The sequence below is a fragment of the Lampetra planeri genome, chromosome 37, assembly GCF_965212315.1.
Source record: "Lampetra planeri chromosome 37, kcLamPlan1.2.h2, whole genome shotgun sequence".
In the NCBI taxonomy this organism is placed as follows: domain Eukaryota; kingdom Metazoa; phylum Chordata; class Hyperoartia; order Petromyzontiformes; family Petromyzontidae; genus Lampetra; species Lampetra planeri.
This window is the reverse complement of record NC_136143.1, coordinates 3,692,052-3,718,096: the sequence shown is the minus strand read 5'-3', so window position 1 is coordinate 3,718,096 and position 26,045 is coordinate 3,692,052. Positions and strand designations below refer to the sequence as shown.

At 48.0% G+C, this 26,045-nt stretch overlaps 1 protein-coding gene across 1 annotated transcript; it reads right to left on the bottom strand.

Annotated features, from left to right (window-relative positions):
* Positions 1-161: 161 nt before the first annotated feature.
* On the bottom strand, positions 162-24,998 carry LOC144730933 (TBC1 domain family member 10A-like). Its single transcript, XM_078611809.1, has 11 exons — positions 24,753-24,998; positions 22,006-22,331; positions 16,787-16,886; positions 9,954-10,061; positions 8,325-8,431; positions 7,318-7,432; positions 7,127-7,192; positions 6,420-6,609; positions 5,542-5,696; positions 4,351-4,642; positions 162-2,368 (listed from the first exon to the last, which is right to left on the bottom strand). Exons 2-11 carry the CDS (start codon positions 22,155-22,157, stop codon positions 1,608-1,610), a joined length of 2,046 nt encoding a protein of 681 aa, XP_078467935.1. The 5' UTR covers positions 22,158-22,331; positions 24,753-24,998; the 3' UTR covers positions 162-1,607.
* Positions 24,999-26,045: the final 1,047 nt, after the last annotated feature.

Genomic DNA, 26,045 nt, shown 5'->3' with positions numbered 1-26,045 from the left:
AGAAACTGTTGACTGCATGCGTTCCACAGGTACATACCTGTGCTTGCATGAGAACTGCCCCATGTCAACTTCCACAATAGAATTTGCAGAGCTGTCTTTGTAACTCTTACACATTTGTTTTGTGCAATGCAAATACAAGTAGAAACTAAACGGAAACAACATTCTTGTTTTCTTTAATTAAAGGGTTCAGATCCATCGTGGTATGCACACATTAAATAATCTCATTCTAACTAGTCCAGTGCATTTACAAGTGAATGCTGGTCCCTTTTTAATACTAATTACAACTGGCTAACATTTTCCCTACAAAGCCAGTAATGCAAAGGATATGAAATGTTTGAATATTTTGTTTTACTTCCAGTCAAATGGGCATTGGAACCAATTCCCAACTTAAGAGGCCTTAACTACAAGGACTGGGTGAGCTCCCATTTTCTCCACTCCACTGCTGGGTCCAACACCAGGTGGAGGGGTCTCTTCAGAGATGGAAATTAGGCGCATATTTACCTGCAATACTATATATAGTCTACAGTTTGTGTAACTTTCATATACAGTACACAACAATATACATGAGATTTGGGCCTTTCAGCATGACACAAAGCTGCATTAGTGTCCAAAACATTAAATATTTGTTCTTTTGTAAATAAACAATTCTATTAATTATTTCAAATCAAATTTTATCTCCCATCAGAAAGATTAAATAAACAATAGTGCCAACATAGTTACATTCAAGACAGTATTTGACAAGTGCCAATGTAACTAGAACCATGGCAAACAATACTTAAGTCTGGCCTTATAAAAATTGTACACCACTGAAAACAGTAGAAACCAATGCTAGTCCTCCACACTGGTGAGAAATTACACGCGCTATGAAGAATGCTCAAATCTGGTAATCACAAGTCAAAAACAATTGCACTGGAAAATTAGGTGTCATCTCCCACGTGCAAGCTTGACAACAACCCTCGCTGGAAGATGAGCAATAGGCTGAATGCAAGGTTGTGAACTGGCACAGACAGAGTGGGTATCTACATCATCCTGGGTGGATTTTGCTATCCTTAGATGTTGCAAGCATATTCTGAATGATTACTTTAGTTTGTAAACAGAAACGGTAACCTATGTTTATGGCAAAAGCTTATGCAACACATTTCAAATCTAAATGTTGGGTATAACTTGGTTTTATTATTAAAAAATGAAAAGTAAAAAAAAAACCCTTGGCTACGCACATTTAATAACGTTACCGTCTAGGATCAGTAGGATGACCTAAAGTCACATGTGCACACCTCAGAAGACGTAAAATAGACCTTTACAATAAAAACCACTGAATAAAAAAAACTTGCACAAAACTACTCGCCCTTCAGTATCTCAAAGCAGCAAGAGGGAACCATGTCCACACTAGCCAAAGCTCTTCACGACTGCTAATACTGTCAGTCCCTTGCGCAACGAATTTGATCAGAACAAATATTTTGACTCGAAAGCCGACGCCAAACCTCCGTCTCTCCACAAAAGCATAATCCTTATTCCTTTTGTGTTCACCTCCAATTTCGGCAGCTACTCATTGTGTGTATTTCACTGTTTAAAATGTGACAACTGGACTCGGGTTCCGTGAAGCGCAGTCAGAGGTAGGTCTCCTCCATCGCACAGGAAATACGTCCTGTGCTCTGCACCACTGAGCTGGGCTCTGGCTCGGGGATGTTGGGGTCCGGATGAGCGGGTTTCTGCGAGGTTGCTGGAGAGATGTCCCGTGAGGAGCCGGGCCTGGCACCTGGCGACGTTGGCATTGCTGCCGCGCGTAGTTTGGCAGATGCCGGGCTGAGGGGTGGTTTTTTATTGTCCTTGACGGGCGAGAGTGTGATTTGCGGAATGCGGATGCCCCCGCTGGGTAACTTCACTTTGTCTTTGCTTGTTGACGGAGACGCCACTTTGGGTTCCGGGGTGCGTGGGCTTTTGTCTTGGACAATTGGCGAGGACGACCGTCGTTGCTGCTCTTGCTGCACGCTTGATGGGCTGCTCGTTTCGGGTACTGTCACCTTGATTTTGGGGATGTCGATGTGATCATCCGAAGGTTTTTCTTTGGATTTTTCCTCCTTTTCCTTACCTTTCTGTTTCATGCCCTCCACTTCCTTGCCTTTGGGGATTTTCTTTGCCATTTCCTTCTCTCTCACTTGCTCTTGTTCCAGCTCCTTCGCTCTCTGCCTGTCCAGCTCCTTTTGCTTGGCCGTCTGCTTTTCTAGCTCCTTTGCCCTCTGCCTCTCCTGCTCTCTCCACCGGGCTCGCTCTTTCTCTTCCTCCTTTTCCATCCGCTTCCTCTCCTTCTCGTTCTCCTTGTCTCTGTTCCGCAGGATGCGCTGGAGCTCTTTCTCCCGGAACATGGATACTGACAAAACCACAAAACAAGCATCAACGCCACTTCGTAGTTCACCAGACATGCCAATGACTCCACACGTCACGCTCTACTCACACCACAGGACCCAATACACAGGCACCATGGGGTGCTCACCGCACATGGAATTTGCTTTTTCATATCAAGGAATACTCGCTGCCCACTGCATGGTGGTAGTGAGTATGGGCAGTCCTCGGCTTACGAACCTAATTCGCTCGAACGGTTCGTAGGTTGGAACACAATGCATTGTATTTAAATGCTCATACAGTCAGCATTATGAAATATGCTATAGTCCAACAAAGAGAAAGGCATTGTTAAACTCGTAATTAAATATTGTACATGTGCATGCAACACTAAAAAAAACTGCATAGTACGTAACAAATAAAAAAAATTCACTGACCTTGAGTCCTGATGCTGGCTTGCTTGTCGTAAGGGGGGCAATGAGTCACCACAATTGCACACACACAGGGCACGCGCGCACCCACAAGCACACAACAAGACAAAGATCCCCCGTATAGCCTTAACAGACTTGGGGCAAGTGCTGTTAGTGAGTACCACCTATGAAGGCCAGCACGGCACACGAGGGGGGTGGGTGGACAGCACCACGCCCGGCCGCCTTTGTCTCCCCAGTGGGGATATTTACACATCGCACCAGGTACTCATTTAAGGCCGAGTCGACCTAGGGGAGACCCACGACCGGTTCAGAGAATCGTCACTGGTGTTGGCCGTGAGCAGGAATTTAACTCGGGTTGGCCGGGTTCGTAGCGCAGCGCGCTAACCGCTACACTACCGCTCCCCACACACACCCCAACGACTGAACCACCGTATGGCCTTAACAGGGTGTTGGGGCAAGCGCTATTGGGAGTAGCAATTATGAAGGCCGGCATGGCACACGAGGGGGTAAGTGGCCAGCGCCATGCCCGGCTGCCTTTGTCTCCCTAGTTGCAATGTTTACACACTGAACCAGGTACTCTTTTGAGGCTGAGTCGACCTAGGGGAGCCCCACGTCCTATTCAGATAATCACACTTTGGTCGCCAGGTTGGTAGCACAGGACGCTAACCATTGCATTATCGCTCCCTCCCCACACTTGCTCACAAAGACCCCCCCAATCCGTATAGCCTTAGACTAGGAGCAAGTGCTGTTAGGGAGTAGCAATTATGAAGGCTGGAACGGTACACGAGTGGGTGGCCAGCACCACGCCCGAACGCCTTTGTCTCCCTAGTGATGATGTTTATACATTGCACTGGGTACTAATTTAAGGCTCAATCGACCTAGGTAGGCTCAGGACTGGTTCAGATAATCGTTACTGGTGTTGGCCGTTAGCAAGACGCAACATTTTGGCACACATGCGTGCATACACGTGCACACGAACACTCCCAGCGCGATGCCGACTCAATTACATCTTGTGGAGAAGAAAATAGTTCTATGGTTCAGTTTGCAAGTGCAACTTCGCATTGTAAGTTAGCGTTTTTTAATATTTCATGGATGCTGGTTCATAAGTTGCAGGGGGCATTTGTATGTCGAGGACTTCCTGTACATGACAATCTCACTGCACAGGACTCAACTCCACAAGGCACTCACACTAACCTTGCATTATAAAATGTTGGCATTGCAAGACAATGAAATCACAGTAAATAGGGTAGTAAACATTTGTAAATGATGATGGTTAGCATATGGATTTATAAAGTAAATCATTTATATCCCTTGCCATTCCAATACTGGATGAAGGCCTCTCTAAGCCGTGTTTGGCCATGGAGGTTGTCTGACCAAACTTCACCACCGCTCCATCTCAAAGGGCATGATTGTTAATCCAATTATCTCAATTCAGGTAATTGAGAAAGCCAATCAAATCAAGTTGTCACGTGGGCAAATATGTAGATAGATTTGGTTTATTATCAAGATCAGAATGTTAAAAGCTCAGGCTAAATTGTAACAACTTTACAGGTGGTGCGAGCCGGTAGGGGTGCCAACTCACTCTTGCCACGCCTCTGGCTCATGGTGCTCATGGTGCTGAGGGTGCTGAGCGTGCTGGTGATGCTCGGCGTCGGCGAGGGAGGCGGCGAGTAGCCCGTCGTCTCCTTGTGGTGGGCGCGCCGCGCCAGGCGCAGCGCCTCGCGCTGGAACTCCAGCTCGTGGCGGACGGCACGAGCCCCGTGCAGGCGGTGCGTCGACGAGTGGCTCGGCTCCCCGCGCGACTCGATCCAGCGCTGCAGCTGCACCGCGTGCTCCTTCTCGATGTCCATCTCCGAGATGTCCAGCTCCAGGATCTTAAAAAAAAGAGCTTATTTTCAACGAGCACAGAAAGGCCAGGAACCAGGGTGCACTGCCGTTCAGACGACCACACACATTTGTGTAATAGGGACCGCACCCCCCTAGTTGTGTTCGAGACAACAACAGAATAGCTAGAAAGATGGAAGGCGAGGTAGAAAAGTGAAAGCGTGATGGGCGGAAGAGGTTCAAAATCAGGAACAAGATGACAAAAGGAGACCACATCCTTCTATATATCAGCCGTGTGCTATCTCTGCAAATGCCCTAAGATGTTCAAGAGTGGATATTTTGAGCATTAGATTCAGCAAGTGCTCAAAGGTGAGTAATTCGTGAGTTTTACTTCGCCTCAATTGTAAGAGACTATACGTCAGTAATTTTTACCTTTAATCATAGGGATCACCATTCAGTACCCTAAATGATTTGCCCCAAATTTAGAAGAGATTATCCAGAGCAGAACAAGTGTAGGAAACCACCTCCTGTAGCTGTATATAATCATTATTAGCCATGATCAATTACAGTAACCGCTCAATGTCAAGCCATCGCCACCTCTCACAGTATTGTAAAATATGACTAATAATGTCACTGTGGTAGAACTCCCGAATATCATCATGCTTCACTAGATGACACCTCAGCCATTCTGATTCTTCTGATCTTTTCAGTCCGATCAAAACCTTGAGTAAAAAAATATTTACAAAAACACAAATGAAACCTCTCACTGCCCACGTGTGTGTTTCCCTGGGTTGCGCAACCTCATGGTTGTTTCCCCTCCGTCAGTGTTTGGATGATGGCAATGCTGCAGTTACTGCCGCCCATTAGGCCAACGATCTCTGCTGGGACCGGAGATGCCTGGGGAGAGCGGAGCTGACCCGATGTCCCAGTGGGCAGAGGGCCTACGTACCGCTCGCACGAGGTACTCCTCGTGCAGCTGCTCATGAGGGATGTTCTTCAACTGCTCCATGGTCTCGTAGAGGCCCGGGCACATGCGCACCCTCTCCGAGCTGCCGAGCGCGTGGCGCAGCAGTACCAGCCCCACGCGGAACATCGTCTTGACGCCTGCCCACGCATGCACGCGCACACACATGCCCGCACAGTTATTTAGAAATAGCTGATGACCAGGTGAGAGTCCACAAAGGCAAAGTGTGGCTTCTGAAGGAAAATCTGGCTTGCCGTGCAAATACAAGCTAAAATTTCCATGATAAATATTTACAGTGGAAAATAAAACCACCGAAGAATAAACGAGTACGGAGCAAATGATTCACCGGCTCCAATATTTCATTGACTTTCACCAATAATTTGGAGTTGTGATTTTATTAAAGTAAATTTTTTTGTAATTTATTTTATGAATTAAGGTTTTACCGTAATGTCGACCAATGCATCATACACGTCTAACAAACTCGTAAACAATGTTTGTACTTGGGCAAACATCAATCAGTACTGAGCATCACCAAGTGGGAATGCAATCATAGGGGTAATCGAGATTAAGAATGAGTCGGAGGTCGACAGGGAAGAGGATTATAGGGTGTAATTACATTGACAACTCTATGGTCTAAAGTGTTATAAACTTTCGAATCACGAACAATTTTAAGCTTATACTCCGATTGTAAGAATCCAGGTCAACACATCGGTGCATCGCTATGTCCCCACAATTACCCGTGCAGGAACCATGAGCGGCCGTGGAGCTCCTCCACTGCCCTGCGCCACCGCACATCAACACCACGCCGTCCCCAGGTGTGTGCGGGTTAAACGACCGGCGCCACCACTCGCCCACCCACCCACCTTCGCAGAAGAACATGTCCCAGACGCGCAGCACCGAGTCCCAGGGCAGTGTGCGCGAGAAGACGCACATGAACCACTCTGTCATGTAGAGCACGGGGTCCACGCTGTGCCATTTCAGGTGGCGGTAGCCAATGAGCGACACCTTCCGCAGCAGCGCAAAGAGGATCTCGCCGTCCAGCTGCAGCGACTCCTACATGGGGGGCGATGGTGGGGGGGGGGGGCAGGGTGACGACGCATGCACATGCGATCAGTGGGTGTATGCGCGCGTGCAGTCATTGTGTGCCAGTGCATATACGTGGAGTGGCCATCTGAGACTTGGTTTGGAGACGATGTGCCAGAGTGTGGAGGTGTGCAGAAAAGTAGAGCGAGTGTGCGCACACTGTAGAACGAGTGTGCGAGAACGTAGTCGTGGGACAGCTTGTAAATGTGTAGCTGGCGTGCAAGTGTGTAGACGGTGTGCAAGACGACAGATGTGGAGTGGGCGAGCGAGTGCACGAGGTGTGTAACCAGTGCGTGCGCTTAAAGCATGCACGTAGGTCTAGCCAGCAAGTGAGCGGGTAGGTGTGGAGTGGGCGGGAGAGATAGATGGTGTGTAATGGGTCAGCGAGCATGAAAGCGTGCGAGTATGTAGTGATGCCAATACTGGGCGTGGCACGTGCAGGATAGCGACTGTGTTACCGAATCACCAGCAGAGGTCCTCAACTCACCAGCCCAGCACTGTAGTAACCCGGAAGGTATTTCTCGCAGATCTGCACAAAGCACCAGAATGCTTCCTGCAAAGGCAGCAAACGCAGTCTCACACATGGAGCCTTACTCAGTTCAGCAGCAGCAGCAGTTATAAAGTCAACGACAGAGGTGGAAAATCTGTGGGAGAGTGGGGCCGGGTGCGGTGCCCAACCTCGGCCGGCATGTGCATGAGCAGCACGGCGGCGACCGGGGCCTGTCCCTGGCAGTACCCCTCCTCTGGGCGGTAGACGGTGTAGGCCTTGAGTACGCGGAACAGGTCCTGTTGCCTAGGTGACGACACAGCACACGCAGAGCAGACGGTAAACGACAGACGTGCGGATACCTGACAAGCCTCACCTGTACCACCAATTAACACAAACAATAAAACTAGCAAGAAAGTAGTCCAGCTGCAGTGCTGCACGCCGCGTGCCTCGCATAACCGGGTGTAACATTTTATGGAACAGGTTTTACGCGCCGTCACGAAAATACTTCAAGACGGTTAACAACGTCAATCATTTGTAAAACTGCTTTGAACCAAAAACAAATATTTCGCCCGCTAGTGTGTTATCGGGTTGTACCGTGTGTTGTACGGCGTGACATCCGTATCGCCCCACGTGCTGGGAGCTTATGCAGTTAGCCCAACCATGAACACCTACGTGGTAGCAAGTCTTTTGACTCGAGACACAAATAGCCACATCCGCGGCTCATGACCTTGATTGCATCACCCAATAAAACATTTGTATTATGCCAGTGGGCACAAAGACTGAAGATGTGTAAGGGCTGACTGTGCTTAAATAAATGCAAATCCTCTCGCACCACACCAGAGAGGACACGCTGAGTTGCGTGCCAGATGTGCCAACATTAATTGCACGATTAATTGCTTCTATGTACAACTTGCATTTATAAGCAGGTATAAAACCTCACCATTCACGATTTTATGATGCAATTAACTTATTCAAGAATGTATATTTTTTTACTCCAAGTAACATTTTAACATGTCCACGAGCTAGATAATCGGTTTCGAAAGAACCAAGAAGATGAATCGGTTTCTTATTGACGAGTCGACGCGTCGTTACACGTCCGTTCCCCAAGTCAGGCAAACGCGACATCCGCACACGGCAAAACCCAGCGCAGAAAATCGGGCGAGCGGAGCACGTGATGCTGGAGCTCGGGACCCACCCCTGGCCTCCCTTGGCACGGAAGAGCTCGTGGAAGGGGAACTGTCGGTGCAGGTCCTTCTGGATGACCTCCAGCCACTTGGGGTCCCCAGGTAGCTTATCCAATTCCTGCGGAGACGAGCCACATACACGGGGCACTCGTTAACGTCGGCTCGGCTCAAAAGGTGATTAGACATGGCCACTAAAGAGCAAAGATTCGATTTTATATAACCTCCAATGTCAGAGGTAGCTCTGTGAGATCTGCTTCGATGAGCTCTTCTCTTACGCAACAAGTCACACTGGTCTGCGAGAGATGCAAATGGTTACTTCATATCATTACATGATGCCAATAGCACAAGTTCCATGAACTGGGGCAAGATTACAAAATGTTATTTTTTAAATGCAGCCTTATAAAGGTGGTCCACCCCAGTCAGTGTCTTAGGGGTCAAAGTGATGAGCTGGCACCAACGAGGTCATAGGTTCAACTCTGGGTTTCGGCCACCTGTGATGAAACTGAGTTGTGAGAAGAACATCTCAGTCTGGTCACCAATCCCAATACAACAAAAACCAAACCATTCAATTGCGTCTTTCTCTTACTTTGGCAACATTTTTGCACCGACAGTTAAACATTTAAATTTGATTGAAATGCAAAGAAGACTATTTGCAGATCATAAAAAGCGTGTGCCCATAGCATGCACAAATGGACTGAATGAAATAACCTCTGAAGTCGTTCTGTGATATCGTCTAATGGAGCTGTTCCAGGTGATGCACCGCTAGCTACAGAGTTCCAAAAGGAAATTCCATCGTCTCATAACATGACACTGACAACACTACTGGAATATAAATTGGGAGAAGTAAAATAAAAAAAAAGGCAGCCTCACAGCCACGGCACACTCACAAACAATGCGGCCATCCCTTGGCCGCGGGAGGCGGTGGTTGCTGTGGTTAGTTTTGTGACTGTGGAATTGGCTACTCGGGTTTCGACAGCATGGCATGGGAAGGCTGATCAGAGTTTTGTTGCGAGTGCCAGGTTGAAGTGTGTGAATTCCGGTGGCGATGGACGCGAACCCCAGGTCATCGTGTGGTGACAGGCTCGAGTGGTCGTGTATTTGCCGCTTCTTACAGAGCTGCACGCTTCAAGCTCAGCCACCGCCCTGGTTAACACTGTGGGAGTTTTAACCATAAAAAAAAACTGCTGGTAAATTACGTATTTTGGTAAAATTACATAACAACACGTCTCCTACTGGTAAACCGGGGTGGCAGGGTGGTGCAATGGCAGAAATAATGCCTCAGAGCAACAAGTGCCTGGGCTCAATTCCCACCTCAAGTGCCTAAGTGTAGTTTGTTATGCTCTCCAACTGATCTGCATGGATTTCCTCTGGTGTAGCCAGTTTCCTCCCATAGCTAAAAAAACACACAATTTAACTTGTGTTGGACAAACATCCCAACGCTGAAAAATTACCTGCAAAATACTCAAATGAGATCACACACAGCAGCAACATCGCTCCCTACTGCAAGAATTAAACAAGCGTGGTTAAGTTAATTAAATAGTCTATTACTCGTCTGCGAAACATTTCGCCTTCGTGACAAGTCTTGCGCCACCACAAGTTTGGTGTGAATATCAAATGCGCAGGGGCGCGATGGCACGCACCTCAAACTTGCCGGGCATCTGCTCCATGATGTACTTGCTGCCAGATAGATGCTCCCAGGCACGGGCCCGCAAGGACGGGGGGATGCCCTTCCGGCACCGCAGCTTTACCTGCACACAAGGGTGGCAATACGGTACTTGTACTCAAGTGTGTACGCCATGCAGAGTGCGCGACGTGCATATTATAGGTGTAATGATGATTAACCTTGAATCATCGTTTGATTCCAGCGCTAATTCTACCTGGTCTCGTTTACACCGTCTCTCCTGTTGCATTATCTCTCTGGTTTGTTTGTTTGCCCCAAGGTGTCCCTTCAGTTGTCACATCAAGGGCATATCCATGGCTCAAGCTCCCTGCCTCCCATATGCTCCCACTGCCCCCTCTTCAACACGTAATAACGCTCTCCACACTGGGATCCTAGAGCCAGGCCTAGGGAAGGATGGTGGAGGTGGCTTCTCTTTGCCTCCCTCAGCAGTGCTGTTAAGGTGACACCATCACCAGATTGCAAGTTTAACAAAACACCCAGGATAAGCGTAAAAACAGTCACTAAAACGGAATTGGCCAAACATCCCAATACAGGACCCGCCTGAGAAATAGCCTTAAGGCTTTCCTGGATAATACCATTACTTGGTCACACTTACACAAACTTTGATTACGTACATATGTTCACGTACAAGAACAAGTTGCAAAGGTGTATGAAAATAGCAAGCACAGACCAGTATTAAAATAAGAATAGGTTTTCCCCTTTCTGGCAATAAAACCCGTGTTAAGATGTTCAAACACCAAATAGATTTCTTTTGGAAGGACGATAATCACCAATGCAAACTGTATTCCTTGCAAAATTTATCTATTTGGCGTTTGAACACCTGTTTTATTGCCAGATAGGGTAAAATCTATTCTTATTTTCCATACTTTGATAATGGCAAAAAAGGTCCCATTATAAACATCAGTATGTTACGTCACTGTTTGGATTGGTAACTTTTAGCACCGCTGTGCTTACTCTCTTGACGAAAGCACATATAGACTCAAGAAGTTCAGGGGAGGGGTTTAAATATGCCTAAAATTCAGCCAGAGCGACCTTTTTCATTGATCTCCTCGGTAAGGATTCTCACATTCCCTGTATGGATCAGCAGCTAACATTTATGTTTAGCGAAAAGGCGCAGTCAGTTATTACCGTGGTGTTTTACGTAATTAATTAAGTGACTTGATAAACACGGTGCTAAGACCCCGATGCCTCAATGTATACATTTGCCCCAGTGTACAGATTTTCCCGGTATAAAAGAGGACAGCAAGCGAATGACTAAACCCAACAAGGAAATGCATGACCAGAAAACAGCAACACTAAGGTCATAGCCAATTTTGTCACTCCATTCAAAACGAGCCCTAAGTCACTTATTCATTGGCAGCACGGAACCTCACAACGGACTGGAAACTGTTCTTCCATGGCGATGAGAAGCAATGCGTGTTTCCTGTCGACGCCAACAGTTTTAGCTCATTGGGAGGGGACTCCTCCTCTGCTGCTGCCCCTACTTTCTTTTACTTTGCTTTATTGGCGTCATTTTCATGACCCATGGTGACTCTTGCAAGAGCACTCAACCTGGTTAAACAAAATGAACTTGAAACTACTGTCGGGAACTCCCCCCCCCCACCCCCTCTTGACCACACAGCCGATACCCTCCCCCCTGTTAAAGTCCACGTTCAAGAATCTTCCTCGTACGGTGTGCCGCCTTGTACGATTGAGTCACTGGCTCCCCATGCAACATCTGCCAGGACGGTCACTCCATGAGCCGATGTGGCCACTTGGTCGCCCTGTTTCCTCTTGCAGGCAACACGCTCATGAAGAGTCATTGACCAAACGTCCCAATGTAACAGGACCTTAGTAATAAATTACTAAGGTCCTGAATAATTTTAATGCATTTGTCACAGCTCATAAGATACCCGCTAACCACAACTGACAATGTTTTAATCAACCGCCAAAGCTTCGTCAATTTCTGCAATCGTAATACAATTGCACAGCAATTTGCATTTACCGAGCATCCAAATCTAACTGCACGTCAAGATGCTGTACCAAACAGTCGGGCGTGTGCTTCGCAGGGAGCTCAGGAAAGGATGCATATACAGTTTAATTGTTCAGAAATGTGCAAAGAAGAGGAGACGGCGGTGACACAGCGGAAGCGTGTTCGCCGCGTGTTGCAAATGTCCACGGTTCGAAACCAGTGGCCACCCTGATTAATATTGTGTGCGTATTAACCAAAAAAAGACTACGTGCCGGTGTCATGGTCCAAATTTTCCGAATTTGAAGTAAACTACACCGCGAATGACTCAATTGCAATCCAAATAGTAATAATTTTCCCCTACTGCGATCGGCCGGGCACTCTTGAAAAAATTTCACCAGCCTCAGCAAGGCTCTCCTGTGTAAACAGGTGTAATAATCACAAAGGAGCCAGTCAGAGGCTAAAAAAAAGAAAGCTCTCAGAGTTAGGATTTAAAAAAGGGGCAGGGAATCAGCAGCGTGGACGCCGACCTCCTACGCGACCTGGAGTCTCAGTAGCAGGGGAACCGTGCCCCCAGCGCCCCGTGACCTAGGCGGTGGCGCCATAGCGAATGAAAGCCCGGCTCTGTTGAAAATCTGGCAACGAAGAAGTAGTGACGCAGACCATGAACAGTGCCCCTTTAAGACGAGAGCCGTCGTACAGCTGTCTCGTTGCTCCTGCAAACCGGCGCTGCTGCGATGGACTCGCTCGCGAGTCTCAGCTGCCGAGATTAAAAACGGGCGATCGCCGACGACTGGCAGCGACGGAGGAATGGTCCCCTCGAGGGCCGGTGACGTTTCACATTAACGGCGCTGGCGTGCCCTGCGCTGCCAAATTATTCTCATTGGGATGCAACCGAGAGTGTGAGGATATGACACGCGGCAAGAGCTCGACTCAAGAAACCAACACCATCCATAACAATCTCAGCCACACTGTAATCAACCACCACACTTGCAGGTCACAAGACTTTTCGTCTTCCCCTCGCACTGCCCCTAATTTGGAAGGCCTTCCCATCGTCTCCTTTCCCGAGCCCTTATGACAACCTTGTTTAATGCCACAAACGTGTCAATAATGATCTATTACAATTTACAAACTGCTGTTTTTTGCTGGTTGCTTGGCGTTTTGGGTCTTTGTGCCCGTGCTCGGCAACAGGAGCCGCACTCTCGTGATTACACAAACATTCGACATCGAAGAAATGATTATTTTTCTTAGTATTGCGGTGCATGGTTAGCGCTCCCAATGGCTGTCAGTGTTGCCGTGAAATCGTGAATACATTACAAGCTGGCGTCATAAACAGATTACAAGGTCTTGTGCCTGAACGTACACAAATAAAAAGGTTTTGAATACACGATTCGATGCGTCTATCGTGAGCTTGAGGATCAACATCAATCGATAGAGCGACGCATCGTTCAACTGCAGACTCTTACGCAGCAGGCAGCAGAGGAAGGTACAGTAGGCGGTGGGGCTTGCTAACGTGTGTTCGCGCAGAGTGCAGCAGGGCTCCGTGACCATCTCGAGGAGTGAAAAGTCATGCCACCCGCGTCAGGCCCATTTCCACCCCCCCCCACACCACCCATTTCCACCCCCCCCCACACCACCCATTTCCCTTGCGCCCTTAGCAGAGAAAACGCACATTGTTGCACCACGATACAAACAAGTTGTTCAATCCGTTACTCTCAGAGTAAGCATATACGCCTAATAATCTCTCTTGCGAGTTCCGTAAAACATGTGGAGCGTTCCCATAACGTGTTCTCTACAGCTGCGCAAGAGGAAGCAAGGCAAGAAAGTATTTTACGCAACCAACCACTGCTCTCACGACTTTTAAACCCCCCTTTCACAAAATCCTAAGGACAAATTGCCCAGAACGCACCCAATTTCATCAGACCTTGGAAGTTAAGCAAGTGTGAGCTTGGACAGTGCATGAATGGGTGACCACCAAGTGCAAACAGGTTGTCATAGATGGCTGGGGAGCTAGATGGAGGGCATTCGAAAAAAATGCGTTGTTGTACTGCGATTCTATGCTGTCACATTTCCCATCAGCACTGACCAGCCATGGTGAGGTATCATCAAATAATCCCCACAATCTGCATGGCATGACAAGGCCCTCATCGAGCATTGGATTGATACAAGGGCTGTACTCGTATGTGTGTGTATGTGTTGCATTTTGTGTATGTTGGGTGCATATATGTACGCATGCATATATGTATATACATGGACATACAGCAGCATGTGATTTCCCTTGTGGTCTCTCCTGGAGGCTCTGATATGCAGTTAACATTTCCCGTTCGGACACTGCACGTGTATATTTAGCCTCAAGCTCAATAATGGCGTCCAGAGGGTCAGAGGTGAAAGCCACGGTGCTGTGTTCAATTCTATAAGTACTGTACTCTCATTCATTTACTGCTGAAGTCAAGGGAATCAATTTTAATAAAGCGTATTACTATAATTAATAATGATTTCAATGGACATGTGATAATATTTGTGTAGCGGTACTCGATAAACATGACAAGCGGAATTCAATCACCGGCCATGGCGAAGACCAGCGGTCCCGGCTGCCCCTATTACACTTCACCAACCCGCACTGGTCAGCGTGGTGAAGTATGGTCAAACGACCCCTTTACCGCAATGGCGTGGAAAGGTCTTTATCCAGCAGCGGCTCGATAAAAGACTGCACATCAGCATTATAATTACATGAAACATAATACAAATAGTTTGAAACATTTCCCAATGGAAAAACGAATCTGGAGCTGTAACAATCCAATCACATTCAATTTCATTTCATTGTGTTTATATATATAAAACGCAAATCGTTGTGCGGTCGATACGGACGACCGAATGTGCCTCGCAGTAAACCAGTTCTCTGCCGTGGCCTCGTAAGTAGCCATCTCTTAACGAGCTGCTAATTCTGTCCTGTGTTCCATTAGAGATTACCGCCGGCAATGCGCTAACAGGGCTTTAGCAGCCTCAGCAAGGAAGCATTGCGGTGGCATATCAGCACAAACAGGGGAACAGCCCTGATGGGGGTTGGGGCTATCAGACTTCCTCAGCTCGCCCATGGAGAGATTGGCACCACGTGAAAGCAGAAAACCAAAAACAATTTAAACGGTCAACGTTAGCCGTTTGGCGATGTGACTCCCTGACCACTCTTCCAGCATGATGCAGACACACGCGTGGATTCACTGGCTGGTCACATCACTCACGGACGAGCACAATTCAACAAATTACGAAGCATTTTTATTTTAAACACTCTGCTGGATAGAACAGCCTCTAGTGGCCGGAGGGGGGGGGGTCATGTGAACGGAGTACATACAACACAACAAAACACACATGATAAACGAGGACTCTGCAGTCACGTCCATTCCAAAGTGATCAGTTATGCAACCATCATTCGTGAGTGGATCCGCCGTTACGCACGCGATCCATTGCATGTTATGGTGAGCTTAATTATCGATGAATCGGTGCATTGTTACACCCCGGTAACACACGAGCACACACACGGAAGCACAGTACAACCGTCACACGCGCACGGCTCGCGCCCGCCCACGCGGAAACTTACGATGAAGGGGAGGGTAAAGAGTCAAATCAGAGACCAAAAACCAGAGAACCCCAACCGGGTCCCCTCCTTTGAGGAAGTGGAACAGTTTGTTGGGAGAATAAGTAATAACGTAATTTCAAGTGTGACTGGGTTACCCCCGAGCTCCGTTGTTGGACTGTGTACGTGCACGATTTACAATTTACCGCATGGTTTTGCGCACTGCTGCGCACTGTAGCGGTTGGTGGACTGCCGATTTGTAATTCCACCATCAGAGCGATGACACAAGGCAACCGGGTTCTGCGACGCAAACCGGCGTCAGCGTTTGTAATCGTTACACGGCCGGCATGTGCTGATGCCGCTATCCTGGGCAGCCCATGTACCCAGACCAAATATTTCACTTGTCAATGCAAACCTGAGCTGGCAAAACTTTAGCAATAGAAATTTTCATATATTTTGTATACGCAGTGCGCAGTGGAGTGGTGGTCAGGAAAAGTCTGAAGCCACCGTTGAGGAGCTTCATTGGCCAGAATTAGATAAAATGCATTTGCAAGTGTAATACAATCTCTTTCTGAACACAACAATCTTGTTGGGTGGTGGAGGGTTAATGACGATACATTTGACACAAAACTACCAAGTGGCCAAACAAAAACCAATATGTATTACCGTAGTTGTTAACAGAGATTAATTCGCTTTCATTAGCCAATAGGCTATGAGATGAGAGTTAAGGTTATGGTCCATGGAAGGCCTACTACAAGTGGTGAGCTGACCAGTTCGTTAGGCTTAGGGTCAGCAGGAGGGCGAGTACTATTGGCTGTTTGGATAGTTGGTTGTGAGTCAGGACCAGAGGTCGCAAATGGGTACCCGATACCCGTACCCTACCCGATACCCGGCTACCCATACCCGGCCGGGTACGGGTAGCCGTTTGCGACCCTGGTGCGGCCGGGTACGGGTAGGCCGTGAGTCATTGGTGAGTAACCATTTGTCACTCATTTCGGGTAGGGTACGGGTAGGATACGGCTACCTGTACCCAGCCGGGTACAGGTACGGGTAAGGAATCAAAACCCGTTTGCGACCTCTGGTCAGGACTGGTGTTTGGTCGCTTAGTGTGCTCCACCCTTAAAGCGCTCAGCCCTCTTCCCCACTGCTACACCACGCCCGTGGCCACGGTTTGTTTGTGGGGTTGGCAGCAGCGGTGAGCTCTGTGCCGGGCGGCACACTCACCTTGTTATGGATCCCTGCAGTCACGAGAACTTCAAATCTAGATACTCACCTTCTTGTAGCCCTTGGTGATCCACTTGTCCCAGTAGCGCAGCATCTCCAGCCACTTCAGCTCCCTCTGGCGCAGCACGTCCACGGGCATCGCGAGCGCCCTGCGAACACGACGAAACACGCAGTGACGCGTGAGCACACCGACACACTCCCGACATTGAGGCAAGAATAAAGCATCTTCTTGGTTCTTTCGGTAAAGTCACGTAGAAGGGAAATAATAAAATAATAAAAATAATACATAATAATTATAATAAAACATAATAATGATTATGTTTTATTTTTATTATTTATAAAATTAAACATAATAATTATTATTTTTATTATTTTATTACTTCCCTTCCACGTGACTTTACCGAAAGAACCAAGAAGATGAATCCCTGCAGTCACGAAAGCTTTAAATCGAAGAATAAAGCAACGCACAATAACAACACGTAAGCAAAGCTCCCTACAACAACACATTACAGTCGCCCCGCGTTTTATGCGCGTCTACGTAACGCGCTTTTGAAATAGCGCGTTAAGATTAATAGACAACTTATTTTTGTTATGCACGCACTGTTATTGAAAAAACCGCGCTCCAGCGCTTTGGGCACGATGAATAGAACGAGCCAATTGTTAAGTCAGGCAGTAAAGTTCAGTGGCGATGCTGCCTGAGGTGTAGTACGACAACCACAAGCACGGGCAGCATCAGCATCTCCTTCTCGCGTGCCATTTTCAAGATCTTGTCCACGTGAACTTGGTCTTGTGCACACATTCCTACCAATGTGCAGTAAGCATCTCACTTAGTGTTCAAAATATTTTTGTATTTTTTATGATGTTCTTTCTTTAAATAGGTTGTTACTATATATTTAATATATGTATGGTAGTATTGTAAATATAATATGTACTGTAACCAGTGAAATATGTAGACGTAAGAATGAAGTTCGATCGCGTGCTCTCCCTAACTCCATTTCCGTTATTTCTTTGGGGAAAATTACATTTAATTTACGCGATTTTGAGTTATGCGCCGTATTTCAAGAGCACAGCCCCCCTGTAAAGTGAGATGTAGCATACCACATCAGTACAGTAACACAAGAATGACACAAACTAAAATCCCAATCTCAACACAGCTCTCAGCATACACAGAAGTCATCTAAATTGAACAATAAATAATATTCATTGCTTAAAGCAGTGAGATGGTAACACTATGAAATGGACAGACCTTAGCCAATAAATACCCCCTTCCCAAACTGCATTTTTCTTTTAGTTTCAGTTGTTTTTCCATACAGTTTAATAACCTCAGCAGCAGTGACCTGATGATGATTAATGTAAAGTGACATTTGTAGGGAAAATCACTTGCAGGGAGTGTGAGAGCTCAGTCCTATGGAAGTTAATGGAACTGACGGAAACTCCTGCAATCAGTACAGGATTATCTGCACAATACTCGTTACTCTTGCACATGAAACCACACCTCTTAAACTCCCTCCTCCACAGTTCTAGCAGTAATTGACAACCAATAAATCTAGTTAATGAGCTTGGGTGAATTTAAATGTCTCGCATAACATTTTTTATTTCTCCTGCTTAGATTGTTCGCGGTTGTGCTGTACACGGCTCTCCGATTTGTTTTCGGGTTGTACCGCGTGTTCTTCCGCACCGTATCCATGCGCTGGGAACTTCATCAATTCAGATCCTGAATTAGTTTGCAGCACGTCATAAATCGTGCTGTACAATGCACGGTGCAAAACGAAAATACAACTGAGTGCTAAACCTGAACTTTTATCAAGATTTTTCTGGTATCAAAGTACCCACATTAAGAGATCAAAGAAGATCAGAGCCGATTGCAGTTAAAAGCCTAAAAAAACCCGCGTGAAATGCAAGGAGCAGCAGATTTTTTTTTGCACGCCTATTTCAGTTGGCGGTTACCCACCTGAGATGGGGCCCGGCCGGGTTGAAACCAATCGGCCCATAGCAGATGAGATAGCACGGCATGGTTGGGGGCATTACCGTGCAGAGCGGTAGTGGCCACCAATCCTGTCGGTGCCAAATATCATTACATGCAGCCCCAAGGTGACCAGGGGGCTCAGAGTTCAGGGCACTGAGCTGGCTCTGCTAAGGTCATGGAGTTTGAATCCAAGGCGGCTGCCAGGGATTGCATCAGTTTCTCAGGTGCAGTGATTTGATGGTTTCAGCCCCTGTCAGCAACAATAAAAAAAATCGATCGTGCTAATTTTTTCCGGCAATTAATTTGACTAAACGATAGTACTGAGAGATAAAAAAAGTGGTTTCACTGTTATGCGATCAAACATTACTCTCATATGGCAGATGGTGTGGTGCTGCCTACTAATGTGTAAACCAGAGGTCACTTGAAGCGATTTCAGAGGCAGGTCTGTGATATCTGCTTCTGCAAACCATTCAAAAACACAAACGGTGCACTGTTTTGTAATTGATGGATACATTCTTCATTTCATGACGCCCATAGAAAAAACGGGATAAAAATTGGAAAGGCAAAAAAATGACAAAAATAATAGCCATGGGGGGCGCATGGGGGGGTGGGGCACACGCTATCCCCTTAAACAACCCACACGCAGCACAAGGAAGCTTCCTTTCCATTGCACTGGAAACAAACAAGCAGCAGGCAGCTTTGATCGCTGAAGATTTTGCAAGGTGCTGCTGTTGTCAGTGCAGATGTCATGGGCCTAGCAAAGCACAACCTTTGTGTTTGCTCAAGATGCTTCACAGCAGAAGGCTATAAATAAGCTCCCGGAGCCTTTGCCACCCGCTGCAAGGGAAGATTTGGAAAATGTAACAATACGCAAAGGGAAGTGCTGCTTTGTCTCGGCTTCCTGGAGCGATGCGACACGCGTGATATCTCTACGCTGTCCGCCAATGGTGCGTCACCAGGGTCAGAGTGCAGCGCTTCTTTCACAACCAGGCACCAATCAACTCGCACAAAGAGAATGTGTAAAACCCTTCGGTGACACTTGCGTTTTATATTGTTTATATTGTGAATATTGTGATGGTTTGGGAGGCCTTCATCTAGGGCTGTATAGAAGTTGCGGGGTTGCTCGCACACTGGAAACACTGCAACTGCAGTCACGCATCACTTTACACAACCACCACCACCAAATCATGTTGCAACCACCACAAAGTCCCAAGAGCCCTTCTATACTCCCTTCCTACGTCGGAACTTGGGTTAAAAATTCCCGCGCGTGGCAGGCACAGGCCAGCCTCGACTGCAAGCAATGCAGCAACATGCCAGCAGCGAAATCGGAGACGCTTTCAAAACCGAGCAGCCAGTGTGCGGCGGCATCCGCTTGGCAGCACAAGCACTTTCTGGCGCCGGATTTAGCAGCACTCATTCAGCTCCCAGTTTCCCGGGCAGCAAGAGCAGAGGGGTCCCTTCTCTGCCCCCCCATGTGCTGCAGTGGCTATTCTAGGTTGCCCACGCACGTCCCCGCGCAAGCTGCTTCACGCCGACTAAACGGGCAAGCGAACAAAATAAATGCCGTAAAAACCAGCTTCATCCTGGAGTCTTAATCGTTGTGAAGCTGAATTAAAACAGAAGGGTTTGGAAAGAGAGAAATAGAGATGCTGTGCCACACTGAATGCCAATGGCTAAACCAATATCCGCTAAGCCATCTGGTTTCAGCAGACTCTCTCGCCTGTGGAAACCAATCTCGATGCTGCCAGGTCACCGGACGGCCGACAATTGGCCCCCCTTGTACCGATATGCGGGGCTCGGCCAAGGTTAAAATAAATCTTTTAATGGAAAAAAAAATCGTGGTTAAAATGGTCTCATTGCTAACTGAACAATGCCGCATGTACCCGGCAACTATTTATGCAGTGTTTTTAAAACGCTGACAGTGAGGTTGTGGTGGCATTACAGGGGGGAGGCGGGGGGTTTATATGTATCAGCACGTTTTTGTGTGGTGAAACAATAATATCACAGATGCGATCAAACGTAAATGCGTGCTGGCGGGTTATCCTGGGGGTAAACACCGCAGCAGTCAGGGAGGAGGAGGGGTGTGCGGCAAGCAGCCACTGACCTACATCCCGCACAGTCTGGCATTAATCGCGCGCGAGGTACATCTCGCCCGTAGAAGCGCGCGGATCGCAGTCATAATGTGGCCCCCGGTGCATTCTGCACCCCGCACTTTCCAGCAAGGAATTAACAGCAGTCAGCAGGCATTGATTCATGGAGTAGAATTGAATCTCGTGCTTTGCGATATGCACTTCAAATCTAGCGTTTAAATAATTGTTTTTAATCATGGACATTTTATGCACGTGTTCATTTTGATTAATTATCATAACAAAGTACATGGTACGAACAAAAACATTATCATTCATCAAGACGTGGTGGGGTGGGGGGCACAGTAGCTCTTAGAATACTGGAACCAGACCTAGGGTCAGTTACAATTGGAATTGTCTAATTCGCAATGAACTGCAATTACAATTTAACTTTGATTACAATGTATTTGTAATTTCAGCTAACGATGTTGGTGTAAATGTAGTTCAAATTGATCCCAGGTCTAACAAGGGCTGGTGTTTGAAACACGTGTCCAAACGAGCGCAGCATTGACTATCACAATACTTTCAATCCAGGATCTCTAAGTGAATAAAACACTGCACTCTGCAAGGCAGTGTGATTCTAGATCCGGCTATAAGCTTGGGAGAGAGGTCAACGCTGTACACGCTGAACATAGCCACATTCGTGAATTTAGATGCACTGGCAACACTTCATGTGGTGCAACAAACACCGGTGATGCACAAATATTTAAATGCATCCCGCCAGGATAGCACAGGCTACGAGGTGACCAGGAGATGGTGGTATGCCAAAGGATTCCTCAATCTATCTGTGTGGAGCTTTGAGTGTGGTACCACCACATACGCATGCCAGGTTCCGGGTCCTCTGGTTACCTCCATATACCAAAAACTGTTGAGCTGAACTGAAAATATTCGGAACTGAACTGAAAATAAATTGAGCTGTTCAATTAGTAACGACGAAGAGAGGTATTTGGAGATTGGCTCTCATCGGTTAGAAATTATGAATATAAAAAAAGCCCCTGGGATGTGGAGCGAAACGTCGGATATCATCATGCTGAACACCACATTGCAATGTAGCAGGACCCTCCTGACAAAGGGCTATGAGACTCAGAGAGGCACTTGAAATAAAGCGCATCAGTACGATTATTATGATCCCGGCTACTCTCGCCGCGCGCCATCACGTGGGCCCGAGCAACGCACCCTGTGCTGCCATCGGAGCCCTCGACAATGAAGCCGAAGCGGTCGATCTGTGGCCCCTCCACCCCGTTCATGGCGCGGCCGGTCCCCGCCGCAGCTGGCCCGTCCCTGCTGCCGTTCCCACGCGCCGTCACTCCCTGCCCCGCGCTCGCCATATCGGTCCCAGGCTCGTCGATGTCGCCGTCAGCACTGCCGCCACCATCGTCAGTTCAGCGGCGTGGCCCCGGAAGAGACGCGGGCTCGTGGAAAAGTCAAGACGGTGGCGGCGGTGGCGCCATCCGTCCGGAGGGGCCGCTCGCAGTGATGTCACGAATAGCGCCGGCGAAACTCTAGAACGATGAGGAACGGCGTTTAGAAGCGGCGGAACAACTTTTGGCTCTCACCGGTTATAAACAATACATTTAAGCATTCAATGTTCATTGTTGGTGGTCTGAGGTTTGTACATGACTAGTAGTCACAGCCTTAGCAAGAGTTATACTGGATGTGGTGTGCCAGGTCTGGAAATATTTTATGGGATGCTGACCCAAACAGATCCGGCTAAAATTTTGCCCGGGTTGTATATCAATACATGGCAATGAAGGCAAAGTGTTACTAAAAAATAAAATACTAAAGACGAAGAGTTAAATGATGACGTCACCCTGCTGCTGCTCTATTTAAGACCGGGAGCTAGAGCAGAGCCTCACCATTTTGGCGAATTGCCCGATGATGCTGAAGGCAATCACCAGCGAAACGTCGTACTCAAAAATTGTAAATGTTGTGGTTTCACGCTTCAACACACCGGTGGGCTAAAGCAGTGAACTATTTGTCCATTGTCAACGTGACACTTTTTTTTGCCGATTGGCCGTGTCGGGTGGTGGAGGGTTACGACACATTTATAAATAACGCGATCTAACCCAAAAACGTTTATTATGAATAATATTGGTCGCGAACGCCTACGTGTTAAACTGACGAATATCAACTTAATATTTTAAATAAAGCCCGACACACATGACTTAAGCACCTTGCCCCTCTGCCCTGTAGCCTTCTGTTCCTCTTTCCTGCCACTCTCTGAAAAAATATATAAAAACAATCCCTATTTCCTAAATTATATCTCACCTCTTGGCTCTGACATTCCTCGAAGACACTAGTGTAACCATCAACCGCATAATAACATCAAGAGACCGATGCGCACATCTCCTTCATGAATGGAAAACTAAAGACAAGCCACAGTAGTGCGATTGTGGCCGTGCAAACCAGAGTATGCACCATACAGTACACCGCTGTAGTCTGCATTCCTTCAACGGACAAATAGCAAAATTACACATAATTAATCGATAATGTACAGTCCAAGTATGAGAAAATGCACACACTAAATGGCACTTACTTCATAACACGTGCGTTGTCGCGTGAACATTGCATTTACAATAAACATGTTGGGTCAACAAACATAAACACCACACCTACTCCCCCAACACAACCGCCACTAGTCACGCCCTCGAACACCACCAACATCACCGCCACAACCTTTGACCCACGAACACCATCACCGCGAGCGGTAACATCACCGCCCATCAACAACAACAACATCATCATCATCAACCATCACCGACACACACCACCACTGAACAACGCATGCACAAACACCCACCCGCCATCACGGCAACCAACGCCGCTGGAATTCACCGTCAAACAACGACTTGCCATGCCCGCCCGCCCGTTCTCTTCACAAATCTAGGCCCCGTGGCCACTTCGCCGAGCTGGGTCCTGTGGGACTCGGCGAGGCCGATGAGCGCTACGGGGTGGCCTCACAGAGTCGGGGTGGCCTCACAGAGTCGGGGTGGCCTCACGGAGTCGGGGTGGCCTCACGGAGTCGGGGTGGCCTCACAGAGTCGGGGTGGCCTCACAGAGTCGGGGTGGCCTCACAGAGTCGGGGTGGCCTCACAGAGTCGGGGTGGCCTCACAGAGTCGGGGTGGCCTCACAGAGTCGGCGGGGTGGCCTCACAGAGTCGGCGGGGTGGCCTCACAGAGTCGGCGGGGTGGCCTCACAGAGTCGGCGGGGTGGCCTCACAGAGTCGGCGGGGTGGCCTCACAGAGTCGGCGGGGTGGCCTCACAGAGTCGGCGGGGTGGCCTCACAGAGTCGGCGGGGTGGCCTCACAGAGTCGGCGGGGTGGCCTCACAGAGTCGGCGTCACTCACCTGGCTCTGCCGTACGTGGTCGGTCAGGCATCTGCCCCCCCACCCCCCTGGTCAACCCTTGTTCGATCTCCATCTCCTATCATCCCCCCTGGTCATGGTCTATCCACCGCAAGTCACCCCCCACGCTATCATTGATGGGGTCTCTGTCTCCCTAAGTGGTTCTCAATCATCCCTGGCCACGTGTCTTCATTGCAGAGCACCCTGAGCCAGACGTGCTCAGCTCATCCAGTCAACTGTTTAATCATCACCGTGGACTCGCGGTGAGATTTCTCAACTCGGCATCCCCGGCCACAGACACACACACCTCGTCATCCTTGATGAGGCACGTCCACCCTTACTCACCCCCTGCTGAATTACCTTCCCCACGTCCACCCCGTGTCAGTTCTCAATCCCCAATCAGCGCGGATAAGCCCCTTAAGCTGTTCACTGCTCGTCACTCCTTGGTGAGGAGACTCCACTCCCCCTACCCCACGCTTACTCACCATTAATAATACAAACTTCTCTCGCCATGTCCACCCCGCCTCGTCACCCGGACAGCTTCCTCACGCCCTCACCTCCACCACCCCCCCACTCACCTGTCTACACTGAACTCGCTTGTGGCGTCCCGACACTTCCGCTGGTACAGCAAGAAGCCTCGTGAGAGCGGCAGAGGTGTATTCCCTTGAGAGCGGGCGGGCGGGCGGGTAAATAAAGTAGGCGAGAGAGAGGAAAATTCCCAGGGAGCGAAGGAATCCCGACGAAAATCCGCGAGGCCGACGCCGCTAACGCCGATGTCCAAGTGGCGGCGTCAACCTCCTCCACCCTCCACCCCCCACGAGGCCACCGCGCATGCGCACCAGGAAGTATGAACGCCTCCGATTGGCTGCAGCCGTTGGACCAATGGGGGCGCGTGCTCGCGTTGAGGCTCCTCCCCCCCCCTTCCCCCGGAGGCCATCTTACTCAGGGGAAGGTTTGAGTGGCACGTTGGGATTTAAATGACCAGTTTAACACGTGGTGGTGATAGGGGGCTTTCGTAGGCAGTATTATTCATCATAATATAGTGGGTTTTTTTTGGGTTAGATCGGGCAAAACGTGCCAATTCGTTACGAGTACAGCACACCGGTGTGTTGGAGAGAAAATCCACAAACATTTACAATTGGCTGTGTCGGGTGGTGGCGGGTTTAACGACACATCTATATTTACGAAACCTAACACAAAAAACTTACGGATGATATTGGTCGCGAAAGCCTACTACTACTACGTGTTACACTAACACTCAAACAAGTTCATAGTATAGTTGTTTTGGATTATATTGCGTATTAGTAAGGTTTGTCACTCAGAATGTAAATGTTGTGGATTTGCTCTCCAACACACCGGTGTTGTTGCTGTACTAGTAACGAATTGGGATGTTCTGTTTACGTGACAAACCTTACTAATTGTCTGTGTCTATGTTCAAATACCAAATAATATTTTTGTCATCATTAAACAATGAGATCACATTTGGAGTACAGTAAAACAAAGTATGAATTATATAGTTTAAAGACTATAACATTACGTTTAAGAAAAAAGCCCCCCAAAGTGCTTTCTGCCAACTTCCCGAACGTGTTTATTCTTAAAAGTCCCAAAAACTTTTTTTGGAATGTAACCTCAAGTTTTCGAATAGGTGTAACTGCCAAGGATTGGGTCATAACGTATGTTACGTTGAACCTGCTGTTGCATTCTGTAATACATTTTCTGCAATTAAATACTTGACACAATAAGTATAACCCGTAAAAACAAAGTTTTTCACTATAAATCCTTTATATGCGTGGCGGCTAGAGTCCTCTCGTCCTCTGGCTTGAGATGGCTGCCACCTATGGGTCAGATGATTGCATTGCACCATTAAGCAA

Excerpts from the sequence above, each read along its gene's own strand:
- LOC144730933 (XM_078611809.1), bottom strand. The coding sequence starts at position 22,157 with ATGGCGAGCGCGGGGCAGGGAGTGACGGCGCGTGGGAACGGCAGCAGG. Across the intron at positions 16,887-22,005 it reads GGCTCCGATGGCAGCACAGG|GGCGCTCGCGATGCCCGTGG; the intron begins GTGCGTTGCTCG and ends TCGTGTTCGCAG. Across the intron at positions 6,610-7,126 it reads GTTACTACAGTGCTGGGCTG|GAGTCGCTGCAGCTGGACGG; the intron begins GTGAGTTGAGGA and ends CCCCCCATGTAG.